Source organism: Myotis yumanensis, unplaced genomic scaffold (assembly GCF_028538775.1).
Source record: "Myotis yumanensis isolate MYYU_CA2020_CCGP unplaced genomic scaffold, mMyoYum1.0.hap1 SCAF_1, whole genome shotgun sequence".
In the NCBI taxonomy this organism is placed as follows: Eukaryota; Metazoa; Chordata; class Mammalia; order Chiroptera; family Vespertilionidae; genus Myotis; species Myotis yumanensis.
This window is the reverse complement of record NW_027223752.1, coordinates 118,050,169-118,070,574: the sequence shown is the minus strand read 5'-3', so window position 1 is coordinate 118,070,574 and position 20,406 is coordinate 118,050,169. Positions and strand designations below refer to the sequence as shown.

The 20,406-nt window shown below is 39.1% G+C and overlaps 2 protein-coding genes across 11 annotated transcripts in view; one reads left to right on the top strand and one right to left on the bottom strand.

The window, feature by feature from the left end:
- MYO9A (myosin IXA) overlaps nt 1–20,406 on the bottom strand; it is a 429,988-nt gene that overhangs the window by 84,307 nt on the left and 325,275 nt on the right. For 7 of the 10 annotated variants that reach the window (XM_070431053.1, XM_070431061.1, XM_070431045.1 and 4 more), the window contains 4 exons: nt 19,258–19,577; nt 17,081–18,673; nt 6,240–6,339; nt 5,515–5,727 (listed from right to left, as the gene is read on the bottom strand). In XM_070431053.1, the coding sequence (XP_070287154.1) occupies nt 5,515–5,727; nt 6,240–6,339; nt 17,081–18,673; nt 19,258–19,577 (2,226 nt within the window). The remainder of the gene's footprint in view (nt 1–5,514; nt 5,728–6,239; nt 6,340–17,080; nt 18,674–19,257; nt 19,578–20,406) is intronic. The other 3 variants (XM_070431095.1, XM_070431103.1, XM_070431070.1) reach the window with 2 other exon arrangements.
- LOC139020995 (large ribosomal subunit protein uL15-like) lies at nt 9,008–9,491 on the top strand. Its single transcript, XM_070431132.1, has one exon. The coding sequence runs from the start codon at nt 9,008–9,010 to the stop codon at nt 9,485–9,487; it is 480 nt and encodes a 159-aa protein (XP_070287233.1). The 3' UTR covers nt 9,488–9,491.

The following is a 20,406-nucleotide window of genomic DNA, read 5'->3' as shown; positions in this document are numbered from 1 at the left end:
CCCGAGAAAAACACACCAAGCTCGAAGCAGAAAACTGTAATTCAAAAATGAATTAAATATCTTCACATGTATGAAATACCAGTAAGAAATGAAAAAACATGTTGAATGAATTCAGAAAAGGAATAAAAAGATAGTGCAATGAAGACTAATTTATAAGATGACTAAGGGAAAAAGGTACAAATAAAAATTTAAAGAGACTAAACTAAGGCAGGAAGATAATCTATATATTTGAAAGCCTAATATACAAATTGTCTCCTTGGGAGTTTGACTGGGAGTTCAATCACTCGATATGACATGCACTGACCACCAGGGGTAGGCGTGGAATGAAGGAAGGCTATGGCTGGCAACTGGCAGCCAGGGAAGGAAGGCCCTGGCCAGCAGCGGGAAGGCCCCGATAGGCCCTGATGGCTGGCCAGGCCTAGCGACCCTACCCGTGAATGAATTTTGTGCACTGGACCTCTAGTAAAGAATATAAGGTGATATAAAGAAATAAGGAAAAAAAGGGTCAGAGAGAAGGTGGCTTAAATGGAAGACAGGAAAATAAGAAAAAAAACTTATAGTAATTGGAGTTCCGAAACAAGGAAAACAACAGAAATTTAAAACAATAATCCATTAAAACTGTTCATAAATAAGGCAAGACCAGAATTTAAATATTGACAGAGTCCTGCAGGTATATGGAGTAACTGATCTGTAATGATCAACTTGAGGACATATCAGAAACTTTAAATATAAAGAAAAAATTCTGAAAGCCTCCAAGAAAAACAATCAAATAACTTATGAAGGCAAGAAAATTATACTGGCAATAAACCTACCAAAAATAACAAACAGAGCAAGTAAACAATAAAACATCATTTTAAAAAAATTCAGGGAAAGTATGAATCAAGGATATTATATATGGCCAGGATGTCCCTTCAAATATCAAGCCTTTAAAAAGAACTCAAGGAATTCCACATCTATGTGCCCTTCATGAGTAATTTACTAGGGAAGACCTTCATCCAAACAAGAGATAAATCAGGAAACTTCAGCAAAACATTTAATGTCATTATTCAATATATTTAATAGTAAATCTCAGGCAAAAACAAGGATGGGGACTAGGGTAAAAGAATAACGTGGAAAATTACACGTTCTGACAAAGTTGAAACCTAAGAAACAAGAGTTGAAGGAAGAGGAAAAGTAGAGAGTAGAGTAACTCATCAATAGTTGGGTCACGGTAGATGAGAATTAAAGAATATTACTCATTAAAAAATTACTGGAGAATAATTGGTTAAAAAGTAGTAAATAAAAGTAGTAAATTAAAAAGTTATATACAAAGGAAAACAACCAATAGAACAAGAACACAATCTTCCCTAAATATCAAAAGAAATTTTTAAAAATAAGAGAAAAAAAAACACATGTAACATAACACAGCAAATTTGATGTAGCACAATATAAAATTACTAGAGGCCTGGTGTATGAAATTCATGCACGGATAGGGTCCTTAGGCCTGGCCGGAGATCAGGACCAATCGGGGTCTTCTGGCTGCTGGCCAGGGCCTTCCTTCCAGCTGCTGGCCGGGGCCTTCCTTCGTTCCACGCCAACCCCTGGTGGTCAGTGCACATCATAGCGAGTGATCGAACTCCCAGTCTCCCGACTGAACTCCCGAGGGGACACTTTGCTTATTAGCCTTTTATATATATAGATAAGAGTTGAGACTGAATTGTCAGTTATATTAATAAATAAGAATAGATTGAACTCATCTATCAGGGGAAGAAATTTTTAATTTGGCTCACAAAGCAGGACCAAACTCACAAAAACATCCAGAATGGCTAAAATAGGGGATGACTAAAAGTATTCTGGACAAATAGAAATAATAAGAAAATGGAGGCTGTGGTATTACTATTGAGAAGAATTCAAGCAAAACGTACTGAATGTGACAAGAGCCACCATTCATAATGAATAAAAGGTGACTTTAACACAACATTCATTGTGTATAAGACAGATCAAGTGTACAAAAAGTAATAAAAATATAAAAGACAACATAATCAATAAGGTAGAGATTATGGATATGTACTAAAATTTTACACTATAAATAAAAAATACACCTTATCAAATGCACATGATATATTCACAAAAACTGATCACATAATAAATTTAAAAAATACTGATTGTTTCATAGGGAAAGCCTATGCAATCTTCAAAGAGCAGAGCCACAATGCTATAAACTATCCCTAACTTTCTGGAAGGAATAAAATAAACATATAAATACTCAGTGTATTTAACATTGTGGCTGTTGTGTGGGGGCCACCAATCCAAACCTCTTACGTCATAAACTTTGTTCACTACCAACCAGCTTTCCAACTATTAAGACCACCTCAAAATCACTAACCTAGGTCCCAAAATCCTATACACATCCTCTTGACTTCCCCTTTCTGAGAAATTACTAAGACCTAATCAATGTTGATTTTCACTTACTATAAAATAAGTTAATAAACTTAGCCATACTTAATCAGCAGGTTTTTCTAGCTGATTTTGGGGGAGTGGAAAAGAAGGAAAACTTAACACAGATAAGGATTGGAGAGTATCTCAGAGAATAACACACAGAAATAAGAATATAAGAAGCGACAGCAGTTGGGGGATGTGAGAAATTTAGTTTTATCATACTGGAGATAAAGAAGACAAATTCTGGAGTGCTATTTTGGAGTCATACTCATAGAAATGATTGGTTTAACCCTGGAGAATAGTAGAAGAAACTATACAGAGAAAACTGTAATGTTACCTATACCAATCCTATGAATAAGGGATAGAAATTATTTTACTAAACTCACCATTCAGAAGATTGAGAGACTAGAATCCTATACAAAAACCACCTTAAAAATACTGCTTAGCAGAATGTGTCATTCTTCTTGGGTAAAAGCCAATATAGTGGGTATAAGAACTAAGTGAAAGCAGCATACATAGACTAAACAATTATTCAAATGGCAGAGTTATAAGTAGGAATTTAAAAAAACACACACACCAAAGTCTTAAGGAGGGAAACTACTATTCTTGTTTCCACTCCTCCACAACTGGTTAACAACTGATGAGCAACAATTCATCAACTTAGGAGGTAATGCTTATCAAATTCCCTTTATGTAATTCATTAATAAACTGCCTTTATCCCATTAGATGTTTCACAACTGGAAAGGATAGATGGCTTCTTCCAAGATAGAACTGACACACATTCTAGCAAAAGTCAGTGATGGGATCACTTTGTCTAGTAAAAAAAACTACAAAACAATGATGTTTTTAAAAATCCATGTGCCACAGAATAAAGCCCATTTAAAATCCTAAAGATATCTCAATTTTGAAAATTCAGTAGATTCCATTTAGAAACAATTAGTCTTCATCTTCACAACATCAGATAACATTAGAACATGGCATATTTTCAAGATAAACAGAAACACTTTAAAACTGTCCCTACCCTTCCCACCCCTAACCCCACCGAATATCTATCAGCGTATTCTAGAAAGCAAAGCTTCTTCATGCAAGTATCCACCAGAAGCAACCACCACCACTTGTTCCTAAAATAGTAATGAAACAGAAGGGCAGTGAGAAAGCTGGAGAAGTGACTAACATACTGCAGAGGGTGTTCTATAACTACTGGCATGCAGTGACCGTCAAGCAGGTGAACAGAATCATTGGCAGAGGCTACCAGCTAGAACCCTTAAAGGGGCTGAATGCTCCAAGCAGAAAGCCCAACTTCCTGGTTCATCTCAGTAGAGTTCTTAGTAAGAAAGAATTCTACCACCAAAAAGACTAAGGTTTGTAACAAAGGAAACTCTCAGGAACAAAGCAGCAATTACAAATGATAAGTTCTTCCACAAATAAAATATTTATTTAGGCTTTAGAGAATAAATTAAGCATGCTCCCTATTCACCGTAAAAAAATATGTAGGTAGTACTTTTCATTAAAATTAGTTTGCTTCATTACATAATTCATCTTTAACTAATAATCATAAAAGAGTATGTGTTGCTATTTATAACTAAAAAACAAGGCACCTCCAAAATGGAGTTATTTTATTGTACCTAAAGAGAGGGCTTTGGCTCTAATTATATATATTTGTGATATACAAACTGTCCCAATCATTTACAATCCTACAGTTTGGCTCAGTGTAATGAATCATTTGTCTAATTAGAGAATTGATAGTGCATTTTTCTGTGTTGTTTTTTCTTTCTTAGAATGTCAATACTGTCATTTTAAAACTGGGTCTATCTACAACAAAAGATAAAGAAAATGAGAATATTCTGGAAATTAGCAAACATTTTAATAAACTCAATCTTTGGCACAAACAGCTTAAAACAGTTCAAAGATAAAATATTTAATGAGTCAAAAGAAGACCACTCTAAAATTTTCCTCCCATAAAAAAGAATGAGATCCAACTTAATTAAGGATACGCATGGTAATAATCTGCATATCACTCCACGTTTACCAGTGTAATGTTTTAGCACATAACAGACATACAGGGTCCTTATATTGTGTATTTTCCAGGTCAATTCCAAAATTAACACTTTATATGCACAAATACATTCACACTTGCCCAACTATAGGGTGTCCACCCAAAATATATACACATACTTTAAATAATTATAAAAGCAGTGTTTATTAAAATACATTTCATTTTCAAAATTGAACTATCAGCTGTTAGTGTGTTTACATATTTTTTTTTGTGGGGGGACATGTATATATATCTAATTTTGGTTGAGATCTGATGATAAAGTTATATTCTTTGTTGAAATAAAGCAGTTTTATTCAAGCCTAATTCCAATGTTATAATTTTTGATTATAACAAACTTACATTACATACAAAACCTCTACTTGGCTAGGTTGGTGTAGGGAGTCATTTTTGGCATTGCTCATTATGTAAAATTTTTAAAAATCCATGTTTATTTTCTATTACTAAGAAATTAGGGAGGGAAAGCAACTTTAAATGCAAAAAAGAAAAAAAGAGAACACCATTTCAATTAAAAGCTATTGGTTATCTAACTCTAACACATAACCTAAGTCACTAGATCAGAGAGGGATCAGCAAACTATGGCCAACAGGTGAAGTACAGCTCATTGCTGTTTTTGTAAATAGTTTTATTGGAACACAGCCATGTCCAGTTGTTAACTTATTGTCTCTGGCTGTTTTCACTCTGTGGTGGCAGAGTTAAGTAGTTGCAACAAAGACTGCTTGACCCACAGAGTCTAAAATGTTTACCATCCTACCTGTTACAGAAAAAATACTTAAGGGTCCATGTTCCAGACCTTTCAAGACATAATACAGAACATTTCTACATGAAGTTAACCGTAATGCTGCCTAATTTATGATTTGACATAAACTGCTAATGTGCCTTTTATCTTTGTCCTATTAAAGTTTAGCTTATTTGCTGTGTTCACTGAGGTTTCTCATGTACAAACCATTATACAGGGAAGAAGCTGTGAAGGTTAGCTTTAGATTAGCAAAGACTATGCCCATCAGATTTGCTTGTTGCCTATATTTCTTATATAAAATTACCATTTCGGAGTCACTGTGAGAGGCCTGACCCAGGATGGGAGCTGGCCCTAGCTCAGAGTGAGAAGGTTGGTCAAGGGAGAGAAGGGGCTCAATGTCATCGTAATCATCTTCCTCTGTATCCCCCTCCCCATCAGCAAAAGTACCTCTAGTCAAGAAATCGGAGCGCGTCCGCGCCATTCGAGCTTTCTTTTTATGGGCCGGTCTGGCAACCTGCTTGACCAAATGATAAAACAAATAACACAACAATGTTTTGTTTTGTTTTTGAGATGATGCCAATGAAAGATATCAGAGAGCTCATGAATTTCTTGAAATATCCCTCCACCCACAATGTACTTTCCACTAGAAGTGACAGAGATAACCAAAAGCAATCCATATACATTACTCTGGACAAAGGATGAGAATGGAAGCTAAATTTACATTGTTCTTCTCCATAGCCAAGGAAGTCATCTTTCACTGCCATAATAAGTCACAAAAATCACTTGCATAAATTGCCTTCTTTTTCTTAGCAACTTCTTTTTTATAAATAACATCTGGGTTTGTAGACACCATTCCCTGCCTAAAGTTCACCTCCCTAAGTAAGAACAAACTTAACTCATGGCTTCTTTCTCTATAAATGCTTCAGATTAAATGGGTAGATGAGATGCTATGTCTACAAGAATAGTAATTTCCAAAATAGCATGCATTGATTTTGCATAAAATATAGATAGGCAAAATTCCATACTTACCTCTCCTTGGCCCGGCCCAGTTAACTTCATAGGTTTCCAGATTGGTTCATCTTGTTTATGGACTTTAGGATTTCCACTGTTTAAGGATTCCCTGTTGACACTTAGAAATAAAAAAGCAGGATTACATTTCAATTCCTGGCAGAAGTCTTCAAGTACAGCATAAAATATACTTCCACAGCCAGGTTGAAGAATTCCGGCAAATTCCATACATATTCAATTCCCAAAAAAATAGATAAAAAATTTTCTGATTATCACATTGATACTATTATCAAGAATTTATGTTTTTTTCAAGGTGGGGCGGGATAGTGAATCTTTCTTGATCCTCCTCCCAGAACCAAACTAGGAATAAAACTAAATTGGGGAACATTCTCCCTGAATTAGCCAACTGAAGACTAGCTGAAGAAGAGACTTTTAAACAACTAAGGGCAAAAACCACCTTGAGACTGCACCTGTACAACAGCTTGCATGATGTGGTCAGGGTTGAGCATCATAGTCAGTCAGCCTAGGGGAGATTCCACCCACAAAGGGGACAACAACAATCAAGACCCAATTACCAGAAGAGAGCCCAAAGAACCCACAAAAGGAACATTTCTAGAGCATCCAACTCAGGAGATAAAAGAGACTGCACCACTGGATACCACAGGACACTTAACACGTTAAGCGCCAAGCCTGTTTTGTCTTCCCTTCCATTTAGCCTGCGATATCCCATTTCACCAATATGCTGGTGGCCGGAGACTGACATGGTCCAACCGAAAAGTATAATGTCAGTCACCGGTGAGGCCACCTCACAAAGCCTGGGAGTCATAGCAGCTATATCTAATACATAGAAACAAACACAAAGAGGCAGCTAAAGTGGGAAGACAAAGAAACAACCCCAAATGAAAGAAAAAAGGACTCTCCAGAAAAAGAGCTAAATGAAATAGAGGCAAGCAATTTGTCAGACAAAGAGTTCAGAATAAGGATGCTCAAGGAATTTAGTGAGAATTACAAGGAACTTAATGGGAACTACAAGGAACTTAGTGGGAATTACTACATCAGCATAAAAAAGGACATAGAAACCCTGAAGAACCAGAAAGAAATAAAGAATACCTTATCTGACATCAAAATATAAGGAATTAAAAGTAGGCTGGATGGAGCAGAGGATTGAATCAGTAATGTGTAAGGAAAAAAACAACAACCAATAAGAACAACAAAAAGAAAAAGAATTTTAAAAAACAAGAATAGTTTAAGGGAACTTTGGGACAACCTGAAAAATAACAATATCCGTATCATAGGGGTACCAGAAGAAGAAGTAAGCAAGGAACAAAAAACCTATTTGAAGAAATAATGACAGAAAACTTCTCTAACCTGGTGAAAGAAAAAGTCACACAAGTTCAAGAAGCACAAGAGAGTTCCAATCAAGATGAACACAAAGAGACCCACCCCAAGACACATCAAGATTAAAATGGCAAACATTAAAGACAAAGAGAGAATCTTAAAGGCAGCAAAAGAGAAAGTTACCTACAAGAGCATTCGCGTAAGGACATCAGCTAATTTTCCAACAGAAACACTTCAGGCCAGAAGGGACTGGCATGAAGCATTCAAAGTAATGAAAAGCAAGGACCTGAATCCAAGACTACTCTATTGAGCAAGGTCATTATTTGAAATTGAAGGCCAAATAAACAGCTGCCCAGCCCCCCCCCCCCCCAAAAAAAAAGGTAAAAGAAGTTCAATACCACAAACCAGCACTGCAAAAAATGTTAAAGGGACTTGTGGACAAAAGGGGCCACATGCTAACCTGACAAGTTCAGGGAAGGCCTGCATAGCAGTCTTGCAAACTCAGAGACCTAAAGTAACCACAAAGGATGGTCTGAAATTAAACTTTAAGTAAAAGCAGTTATGGGTAGTTACATCCTAGGCCAGTATATTCACTGACAAGCTCAACCTTTAATTTAACTGAGCCTATCTGTCTTTTTGCATCTATAATAACATACCCTTGAAATGTCTGGGTAACTTGTAACTTCCCTTTTTCTGGACCTCTTGGGGCACAGTCTAATGTGCCTGGGCACCAGGACAGATACCACAAATTCCTTCATTGTTATCATGTTCATTGTTCCTGCAACCACCTAAGTATGTGTCTATCATTTTACTTCTTATCCAATCCCAGGGGATCCCCTCCCCCTTGCTTTCTCCTGCCTCTCTAATCTATCACCAATGGATTTCATGTAACCCATCTATGTCTCCTCCTTTGATTACAATGTATAAAAATAGATGTAAGACCGCCATTCTCCGAAGCATTATCTCAAAATATCCTATATAATAACAGCCTAATATGCAAATCAACTGAACAGCAGAATGACCGGTGGAATGATGGGTTGCTATGACATGCACTGACCACCAGGGGGCAGACGCTCAATGCAGGAGCTGCCCCAGCCTGCAGGCCCTGACCGGCAGCGGTGGCGGGGGGCTGGGGGGGGGGGCGGGGAATGGTGAGCAGGCAGCGCCAGGCCAGCCAAGGCGGGTGCGAGTGGGAGCCTCAATCGCCCCACCAGTCACCCCACAGATCGGCCCTGATCGACGGCCAGGCCTAGGGACCCTACCTGTGCATGAATTTCATGCACTGGGCCTCTAGTATCTTTAGAAAAATCTATGAAGAGGACTCTGACTTACTCTAAATTGCAAGCTTCTAAGCAGGTCATATCTTTGAACTGGATAAAGATTTATAGAACTTTAAGGAATAAATGAGTTAAAAAAAAATACTGGCAAACTCTTGCAACTCGGCCACCGACATGCCATCCAGACCGAGGAAGACCCGAAAATTTCGGGGCCACATGAGCCACGGACACAACCACATCGGCAAGCACAGGAAGCACTCAGGGGGGGGGGGGGGAGGGCGCGGTAGTGCTGGTGGCTTGCATCATCACAGGATCAACTTTGACAAATATCACCCAGGTTACTTTGGGAAAGCTGGTATGAGGCATTACCACTTAAAGAGGAACCAGAGCTTCTGCCCAACCGTCAACCTTGATAAACTGTGGACCCTGGTCAGTGAGCAGACACAGGTAAATGCTGCCAAAAGCAAGACTGGAGCTGCTACTATCATTGATGTGGTGCGATCAGGCTACTACAAAGTTCTGGGGAAGGGAAAGCTCCCAAAGCAGCCTGTCATCGTGAAGGCCAAGTTCTTCAGCAGAAGAGCCGAGGAGAAGATTAAGGGTGTTGGTGGGGACTGTGTCCTGGTAGCTTCAAGCTACATGGAGGGAAGTTAATTAAAATGTCCAAGTACTTTTGTCTTCTAAAAGAAAAAAAATATACTGGCAAATAATCAGGATAAACAAAAATAACTACGGGACTAAATGAATTGAGAATAATTATTCTTATGACTCTGTTTAAAATATTGTTGATTTTTAAATCTTTTGTTTCCCAAATATAAGGAAAACTAAAAGGCAGACATTCTCATTATAGAAGTGGTTCTCAACCTTCTTAATGCCGCGACCCTTTAATACAGTTCCTCATGTTGTAGTGACCCCCAACCATAAAATTATTTTCGTTGCTACTTCATAACTGTAATTTTGCTACTGTTATGAATCTTAATGTAAATATCTCATATGCAGGATGTATTTTCATTGTTACAAATTGAACATAAAGCACAGTGATTAATCACAAAAACAATATGTAATTATATATGTGTTTTCTGATGGTCTTAGGCGACCCCTGTGAAAGGGATGTTCGACCCCCAAAGGGGTCGCAACCCACAGGTTGAGAACTGCTGCATTATAGGAACTAACAAATTAGTAACATTCATTTCACAGAAGACAAAGATTCAAAGACTATGAAAACCTGGAGATTTTTGTCCATTGGAAAATACATTAATGTAAGACTCTCTCCAACAGTGTTAAAGGGACCTTACCTTATCAGGTACCTAACCATGAATGGACATTTGCCCGTGTCTCTGACATGCGCCTTCATCTCAAGGATGAGAAGCCACTGACTACGGAGGAAGTAGACAGCCATCCCAAGACATCAAGGCCTGTATACTCACAAATTGATGCTGCTCAAACCTTGTTCATATATCACCTAATTGTTATTGATTAAATGTATATAAAATTATTTTTATACTGCCATTATCTTCCTTATGGTTTCCTAGTGTAAACAGTATCTGTCTCCCTAGACCCCTTTCCCTATTAGACATGAAAAATTTAACTTCGGTACCTGCTAATCTTTCCCACCTACTAGACAGTGATATTCTGATTATCACCTATGATAATGAAGTTAATGTTTTGTTGGCCACACACTAGTGGTCTTCTACTATCAATATAAGCTTTGGTGCATTTTTTAGGCTATCTATCTATACTAATAAAAGCCTAGGTGACCGTCATGCCCTCACATCATCACAAGATGGCCTCCCCCACGTCGTCACAAGATGGCCACCACAAGATGGCCAGCAGGGGAAGGCAGTTTGGAGCGAACAGGCCAGCAGGTGAAGGCAGTTGGGAGTGAACAGGCCAGCAGGGGAGGGCAGTTGGGGGCAACTGGGCTGGCAGGGGAGGGCAGTTGGGGATGATTGGGCCAGCAGGGGAGCAGTTAGGTGTTAATCAGGCTGGCAGGGGAACAGTTAGGTGTTAATCAGGCTGGCAGGGGAGCAGTTAGGGGCAATCAGGCAGGCAGGCAGGCAGGCGAGCAGGTAGGAGCCAGCAGTCCCAGATTGTGAGAAGGATGTCCCAGATTGGAGAGGGTGCAGGCTGGGCTGAGGGACACCTCTCCAGTGCATGAATTTCGTGCACCGAGCCTCTAGTATATATATGAAAAGCCAGCCACCGTAACAACTGGGCGACTGGTCGCTATGATGCCCACTGGGGCCAGTGGACCCAGCCCCACCCCCTGGCTGGCCCCACCCCTGATCAGCCTCTCCCACCTGATTGAGGGTGGGGCAGCTGGTCAAAACCCCTCCGCAGCCCCTCGCCCAGACCAGCCCCGCCCCCCAGCCGGGACCCCCTACCCCAATGGGGGTGTGGTCGACCTGCAAACCACCTGTGGCCCCTTGCCCAGGCTGGCCCCACACCCCGGAGGGGTCCCCCACCCCAATAGGGGCGTGGTCAGCCTAAAAACCACCCATGGCCCCTCGCCCAGGCCGGTCCCACCCCCAGTGGGGAACTCTTGCCCGGATCCGGGGCTCCCATCAGGGCTGGCCAGCCGGCCCCCACCAGTACACCAGGTCTCTATCCTATATAATAAAAGAGAAATATGAATATTGACCCTAAAGGCAGAACGGTCAGACCAACCGCTGGACCATTCACTATGAGGTGCACTGACCACCTCTTGGTTCCTTTCCCCAGTCGGCAGGCTTCGATCACTTGATGGCGAATGGGGAACTGGGGGTAGGTGGTGGGGGATGTGGACAGTGCCAGGCCAAGGCACCCTGCCCCACCAGTTGCCCCCTACACAGAGGGAAACCCACGGCAGGGGCTGGGCCAGTGAGAGGGCAGTAACAGCCAACCTCTCAGTCCCTTCCCCCAGTCCCTTGCGGCAGTGGTCGGCAAACTGTGGGCGTGCATGCACAGTGCGATTGAAACTTTGTGGCCCTACTCAAGGGGCCAAAGAGCCGCATGTGGCTCGTGAGCCGCAGTTTGCCGACCACTGCCCTATGGCGAAAGGGAACTGGGGGAGGATGGCAGCGGGGGGCGGGGCCAGCTGTGGGCAGCTGGGGAAGATAGGCCAGGCCTAGGGACCATACCTGCACACGAATTTTGTGCTCTGGGCCTCTAGTATCTATTATAAAGGATCTACCTTGGACAAACCTCTCTAAGAACACCTCCCTAATAATTCCCCTGGTAGAATTATATATAGATCTAATCTAGATTAGTATTTTAGATGAATACTGTCTAAATATAGGAATGGGTAAAATTAACTGCCCAGAAGAAAAATTGGAACTTCTGGATAATAGCAGATACTTATTTCCCCTCAGATCCTTCCTTGTCTAATATTAGACATTTTCTGTTTCTAACCAGTGTTACTGGTTTATTGTTGTTACTTTTATTCCTGGTATGTAAATGTTATACTAGATGCAGAAAAACAAAACTTGACAAACAGCAAAAAAGACTTGGATCATAGTGACTCAAAAATTAGAAATGATCCAGAATACTTTTTAACAAGGACATATAGGATCTGACTGCCTCCCATTTACCTGCCCTTTTTGAATAATAACAATTCGACCTTAAATGCCATCTAAGGTTATGGTCTTGCCCCATCCACAGTGTTCCCCCCTATTCAGCAAGACATGCTGACACTGAGACATCCTAGGAATAAGCCTTCCTAGCACCGTGGGACTCCATTATCCAACCAAAAGATTGGTCATCAATGTATCCTTTGGACTGATTTATGATGAAAAGGGGGATGTGTGGACAAAAGGGGCCACATGCTAACCTGACAAACTCAGGGGAGGCCTGCATGGTGGTCTTGCAAACTCAGAGACCTAAAGTAACCACAAAGGATGGTCTGAAATTAAACTTTAACTAAAAGCAGTTATGGTGGGTAGTTACATGCTAGGCCAGTATCTTCACTGACAAGGTCAACCTTTAATATCCATATAACCTTTTGCATCTATAATAACATACCCTTGAAATGTCTAGGTACTTGTAACTTCCCTTTTTCTGGACCCCTTGCCGAACAATCTAATGTGCCTGGGAGCCAAGACAGATACCATAAATTCCTTCATTGTTATCATGTTAATTGTTCCTATACCCACCTAAGTATGTGGCTACCATTTTACTTTTTATCCAATCCCAGGGTTTTCACGCTTTGCTTTCTCCTGCCTTTCTAGTCTATCACTAATGGATCTCATGTAACCCACCTTTGTCCCTCCTTTGATTGCAATATATAAATATAGATGTAACCTGCCATTCTCCAAAGCATTATCTCAATTCATTGAGGTTCTGCTTCCTGGCAACTGTTGACAGGTTGGCTCAAATAAACTCACAAAAATTCTTTACAGGTTTGAATTTTTTTTTTTTTACGTTAACAGATTGCTTTAAAAAGAAGACAAAATATAAAGAGAGGTACGAGGATATAAAGGAAAAAAATGGCAATGAATAAGTACCTATCAATAAGAACCTAAAATGTAAACAGACTACATACTTCAATCAAAAGACATAGGGTAGTAGAATGGATAAGAAAACATGACCTATATATATGCTGTCCACAAGACACCCACCTCAGAACAAAACATACAGACAGGAAGTGAAGGGATGGGAAAAAAATATTCCATGCAAGTGGAAATGAAAAAAAATTGGAGTAGAAATACTTATATCTGGTAAAATAGACTACAAAATAAAGGCCATAACAGAGACAAAGAAGGCCACTACACAATACTAAAGAAATTGATGCAACAAGAGGACATAACCCTTGTAAACATATATACACTCAATATAGGAGCGCATATATAAAACTTTTGGTGGACTTTAAGGGAGAAATTGGCAGTAATACAGTCACAGTAAGGGACTTTAAAACCCCACTGTCATCAGTGGATAGATCTTCTAGACAAATAATCAACAAGGAAATTGCGACCTTAAATGACACTAGATCAGATGGATTTAACTGATATTTAGAGAACATTTCATCCCAAAGCAGGAGAGTATACATTCTTTAAGTGCTCATAGAACATTCTCAAAAAAAGTCCACATGTTAGGACATAAGAGAAATCTTAACAAATTCAAGAAAATTGAAATCATATTAAGCATCTTCCAGGATCACAATGGCATGAAACTAGAAATCAACTAAAATGAAAACACTCAAAATCATTCCAGCACATGGAGGCTAAGCAGCATGCTTTTACACAATCAATGGGTTACCAAGGAGATCAAAGAAGAAATAAAAAATTACTTGGAAATAAATGAAAATGAACACACAATAACCCAAAATCTACGGGACGCACAGAAAGCAGTCCTGAGAGGGAAGTTCACTGCATAACAGGCCTACCTCAAAAAGCAAGAAAAATCTCAAATATACAATCTAACCTTACACCTAAAAGAACTAGAACTAGAACAATATGAAAAGCCCAGATAAAGTAAAAGGAAGGAAATAATAAAGATCAGAGAGTAAATAAACCACAGTGTCTAAAAAAACAATACAAAAGATCAATGAAACCAAGAGTTGGTTCTTTGAAAAGATAAACAAGCCCTAATCAGTTTGGCTCAGTGGATAGAGTGTTCAATTCCGGTCAAGGGCATGTACCTTGGTTGCGGGCACATCCCCAGTAGCGGGTGTGCAGGAGGCAGCTGATGGATGTTTCTCTCTCATCGATGTTTTAACTCTCTATCCCTCTTCCTTCCTCTCTGTAAAAAAATCAATAAAATATGTTAAAGGAAGGAAGGAAGGAAGGAAGGAAGGAAGGAAGGAAGGAAGGAAGGAAGGAAGGAAGGAAGGAAGGAAAAAAGGAAGGAAGGAAGGAAAGAAGGAAAGATAAACAAGATTGATGAACCTTTAGCCAGATAGACTGACCAAGAAACAGAGAGAGGACCCATATAAATAAAATCAGAAATGAAATAATCAAAGTAACAACTGACCACAGAAATACAAAAGATTGTAAGAAAATGCTATGAACAATTATATGCCAACAAATTGGACAACCTGGGCAAAATAAACAAATTCCTAGAAACATACAATCTTCTAAAACTCAATCAGGAAGAATCAGTAACCTGAAGAGACCAGTAATACCTAATGAAATTGAAGCAGTAATGAAAAAAACTCCCAGCAAACAAAAGTCCTGGTGGCTTCACAGGCAAATTTTACAAAACATTCAAAGAAGAACTAACACCTATGCTTCTCAAACTATTGCAAAAAGTTCAAGGAGGGAGACTTTCAAACTCTTTTTATGAAGCCAGCATTATCCTAATTCCAAAACCAGATAAAGACCCTACAAACAAAGATAATAATTATAGGCCAATACCCTAGATGACCATAGATGCTAAAATCCTCAACAAAATATTAGCAAAGCGGATCAAGTGAAAAATTAAAAAGATCATACACATGTCCTGGCCAGTGTGGTTCAGTTAGTTGAGCGTTGACCCATGCACCAAAGGGTCTCAGGTTCGATTCCTGGTCGGGGCACATGCTCTGGTTTTGGGGTCCATCCACAGTAGGGGGTATGCAGGAGGCAGCCAATTAATTTTTTCTCTCATACTGATGTTTCTCTCTCTCCCCATCTCTCTTTCACTCTTACTAAAAGATCCATTAAAAACATAAAAGAAAATGAATAAATAAAAAGATCATACACCATGACCAAGTGGGATTTATACTGGGGATGCTGCTACAATATCCGAAAATCAATAAATGTGATACATCACATAAATAAAAGATAAAAATATGATCAAATCAGTAGATGCATAAAAAGCCCTGGATAAAATCCAGCACCCATTTATGATAAAAACTCTTAGTAAGGTGGGACTAGAGGGATTATACCTCAACATAACAAAGGCCATATATGAAAAACCTACAGCCAATATCATACTCAACGGGCAAAAAAATAAATAAAAGCATTTCCATTAAGATCAGGAATAAGACAGATATATCCGCTCTCACCACTCTTATTCAACATAGTGCTGGAAGTCCTAGCCACAGCAATCAGACAAGAAGAAGAAAGAAAAGGCATCCAAATTGGAAAGGAGGAAGGAAAACTGTCATTATTCACAGATGACATAATACTGTACATAGAAAAACTAAAGACTCCACCAAAAAACTACTAGATCTAATAAATGAACTCATCACAGTAGCAGAATACAAAATTAATATCTTGTCCTTTGTCCTATGTAATAATCCCTAAACAATCCCATATAGATGGCAATCTTTCCTAGGTAATGGCATTTCAGATATCTCCCTTTTTGACTATGTATGATCAAGCCTAGCAATCCTAATTTCTCCTAAAAGATTCCCTTTTGGTCATTATAATTTCTTTTACCACAGTTGTGCCTATTGATCTTTGATTAGTTCTCCAAAGAGAGCAATAATTACTAGAAGCTTTTTTGTTTAAATTTCAGAGAGGGAGAGAGAGATAGAAATATCAATAATGAGAGAGAATCATGGATCGGCTGCCTCCTACAACGCCCCCCACCGGAGACTGAGCCCGCAACCCTGGCATGTACCCTGACCGGAATAGAACTGTAACCTCCTGGTTCATAGGCTTATGCTCAACCACTGAGCAATACCGGCCGGGCACTAGAACATTTGATAGCATTTGACCACCCTAACTTTTAAACTCATGGCATTTCCTTTAGATTCCATTTCTTTTTGTTCTTTCTCATGAACCAGATGAAGACCATCATGTACTTATCACCACTATGAAACCCAATGCTGATTCCTAATCATGAAACTCAGGTTTTAGTCCCAGCTATTTAATGTGACCTTAAGTCATTTCACTTCTGGAGGCACCAGTGAGCTCATCTATATGTGAGAACTGGACTAGATAAATTTAAAAACATCAACATTTATAATTCTATAAAATGCTAAGGTTTCTAGTATTACTTGTAGAATGAGAGACTTGAAATATACATTTTACTTAAGCTTTTACATAAACAATCTAATATATAATCATTTTGAAGATAAGCAGTTCTTACTTAGGTAAAGCAAACTAGATCAAGTAGACTAAAGATAGTTTATCTTGAAAAATTGATTTTAAAAAATAATTCACAAAAAAGTAATTCACAAGGATGATTAATGATTAATCAGCAAAAAGATTATGACTCACTTTACTGTGATACTCGCTTTGCTCAGTGGTCTGGAATTGAACCCTCAGTATCTCTGAGGTATGTCTGCAAAATTCTCCAAAAGTTTCCCATTTATACATGAAAATAAATAAACATTTCACTTACAGGGAAATACTCATATTTTCCTTTGGTGTGAAGAAAATGGCCATAGTAGTTCCATCTCTGGGAGGGTCATTAGATTTGTGGCTCTTAGACTGAGTTGGCTTAAAGTGTTCTCTTTTGGAAATGCCATTATTATTGAATTTACAGGCTACATTCGGTTGGTTGCACATTCTGTCTGTCTTGGATAATTCATTGACAGTACTAGATTGGCATGGGCCTCCTTTTCTTTCAAAGAACAGGGTGGCAGGTCGATCCTTCAGGGGAAAGTGAGCGGAGGGACTGTCTTTTAGGGCAAGAGCTGCATCTTTTACAGTTACTGATGGATGCCCTAGTACATCAGATTCTTTCTTATTTGGGGTATTCGGAATGAGGAGAGACGATGGTCTCTCTACTCTTGGTTTTGATTTACAGAAAGATGATACTGGAAAAGACTCCCCAATTCTTTGTTTTTCAATTGTCTTGAAGGTTTTACGCTCCCTCTCTAAAATATCTGTTTGCTGTCTAATCTGTTCCATCATCTCTTTTTCATTCTGCTGCTGCAACTGTTTTTGCCTTTCTTCCTTCTCAGTGTTCAGCTTTTCCAACTTCTTAAGCACAGTATTAGAAGAATCTGTACTCAAAGCAACAACTTGATTTTCTCCTGAGTAGCGATACTTTCTAGTTTTCCTGTTAATATCCAAAGTAAGAGCTGGAATTGTTTCTTCACTTTCCATTAGTTTGTTTCTCTGGATACTTGTGTCTAGTTGGGAACTTGTTTTCAATGGGTCTTGTTGAGGAATATAAAAAAATGTAGGCAAACTACTGGAAACAAAGGAGTCTCTCAGTTGTGGCTTAGAGGTAATAGATTCAGAACTGCAAACCAGTTTTTCCTTCATAGTCCCATTCTTCAAATGCATTGAGTCAGAGGATGCTCCCTTTTGACTCAATGTATAGTTAGTCTCACTTGAGGTACTTCGGGCATTGGCCTGTGAATCAAATTTTTGACTGCTAGATATCTTAGGTGATAGAAACTGCAAGTCTCCTTCATCTAACATTACAGACTCTAGTTTGCTCTTTTGGCTTTCCTCGCAGCTCAGAAGTTCCAAGCTTTCTTGAGAGCTTTCACTATCAGGTGTACCCTGTAAAGACTGAAGGCCCTCAGGCATCAGTTCTGTAGACCATCGGCGTTCTTCTGAAGGAGACACACCACCAAGAGAACGAACTTTTAGCAATTCTAAGCTAAATATAGCTTGTTCTAGTTCTCTCATTCTCCGACTTTCTCTTTTGGCCCGACCTACTTTTTTCTGGTGGAGATCCTCCAAGGACTTGGGTCTCTCTCTCATAATCACATCTTCCTGCAAGTCCACACCACTCTGGCTTCTGGCTCTCTCCTGTCGCTTGTTTGGGGAATCCTTCAAGCAGTCCACTGAACTAATTCGATTACTCTCTATCACAGATTTACATTCCTCTATGGCTTTTACTCTGTTGTCAAAAGAACAATCCTCCCATTCTGAAGGGTCTGAACCCTGAATTTTCAGAGCTCCATGTGGCTCAATATTCATCAATCCAAGTTCTAGTTTTGTTTCTTTTAGCCTTTGTTCTTTTAAAGCTTTAAATCTATATGAAAATAGAAAAAAAAAAAAGTAGGTTATTACTGGAGAAAATACATTTACTGAGAATTTAAGAAAAAAAAGAAGAAAATTTTAATATACCTAAGTATGTTTCAAACTAACTTCAAAGCACATTTCATAATCCTATTTTGATGAGTGAGATTATATATCATTAAGTGCATTATTTGTAATTAGGCATTTTACTAAAAAAATAAATAAATAAAACCAGAAGTAAGCTCTCCTTTAACAATATCCTTATTTTAACATAAACCTTAAACATAAAATTAAAGTTTCTAAAGATAAAAACAGTTGAATAATGCCAATTTTTTAAAGATTCAACCTAATGTAAAAGTTAACTCAGCAATTATAACCACAGACCATGTAGGTTTTCAGTCCACTTTAATTCAATAAACACTTATTTAGCTTCTATTATAGACGACACAATGTAGATTAAAATTGCTAGGAGTATCACAGTTTAGTGGAGAAGACAAATTGCACAAAACCAATTCTAACACAAGTTAGGCAAGTGTTAGAACAAAAGTATAAATAATGTACTTGCACAGAGAGAATTATTATAACAACAAAGATTACCTTTGTCTTGCTCTGAATCCTCTACATATTGACTGCAAAAGGATAATTTTGTTCCTTTGTTCTTGATACTTCTTATTTTCCCTGTAGCCTTTCCATCTTGCCTGTATACAAATAGCAGCCATGTGCCTCCACCTATAGCACTCCCTCCATCTCTGCTGGATGATGATGGTTGCAGTCCGGAGCTCCAAATACCGCTGCCTCTCTAAGTGAGCACGCCAGGAAGCCTGGAGAAGAGTAGCTGCACTAGCCATAACTAGAGCATCCTTTTGCACAGCTGCGTCTCTGACTTGCTTTTGATTTAGGTAATTCCGCCAGAATCGCTGTGGGGAAGACAAAATAATAGAAACTGTTGTCATATCTTATACCACATTTTCACAGAAAAAAGAAAAAAGAATAAATTTCTTATGTCATAATTAGAGGGTAAGTGGCTAAACAGTTAAATTGTGGGTGATTTAAAAAAGTTTTCTTTTCTAGATATGCTTAGTTAAAGCAAATATTTTAGATAATAAAACCTCAATAAAGTTAATTATAGAACTTAATTTAAAATTTTGATGCTTTCATGTCCTACGAATTAATTTAAACAAGTTATAAATTATTCTCATACAACTTGCCTATATTAATTGGGTTCAAGGTCAATATGTACACATTTCAAAAATTAAGATAAAAAGATATTCTTGTACAAACAGAAAAGGTCCTGTGGAAACAGCTATTGTATAAATCAATGAGAAAGTAAAACAGGTAAATGTGAAACAAGGTACCTATAAACCAAGATGAGTATCTAACAACAATGTATTTATAACACGCAAATGTCACTCAGAAAACGATTAAATACTAGAGGCCCAGTGCACGAAATTTGTGCACTGGGGGGGTGGGGGAGGGTGTGTCCCTCAGCCCAGCCTGCACCCTCTCCAATCTGGGACTCCTTGAGGGATGTCTGACTGCCCATTTAGGCCCGATCCCACCGGGATCGGGCAGTTGGACATCCCTCTCACAATCCAGGACTGCTGGCTCCCAACCGCTCTCCTGCCTGCCTGATTGCCCCTAACCACTTCTGCCTGCCAGCCTGATCACCCCTAACCACTCCCCTGCCAGCCTGATCACCCCTAACCACTCCCCTGCCAGCCCGGTCACCCCCAGCTGCCCTCCCCT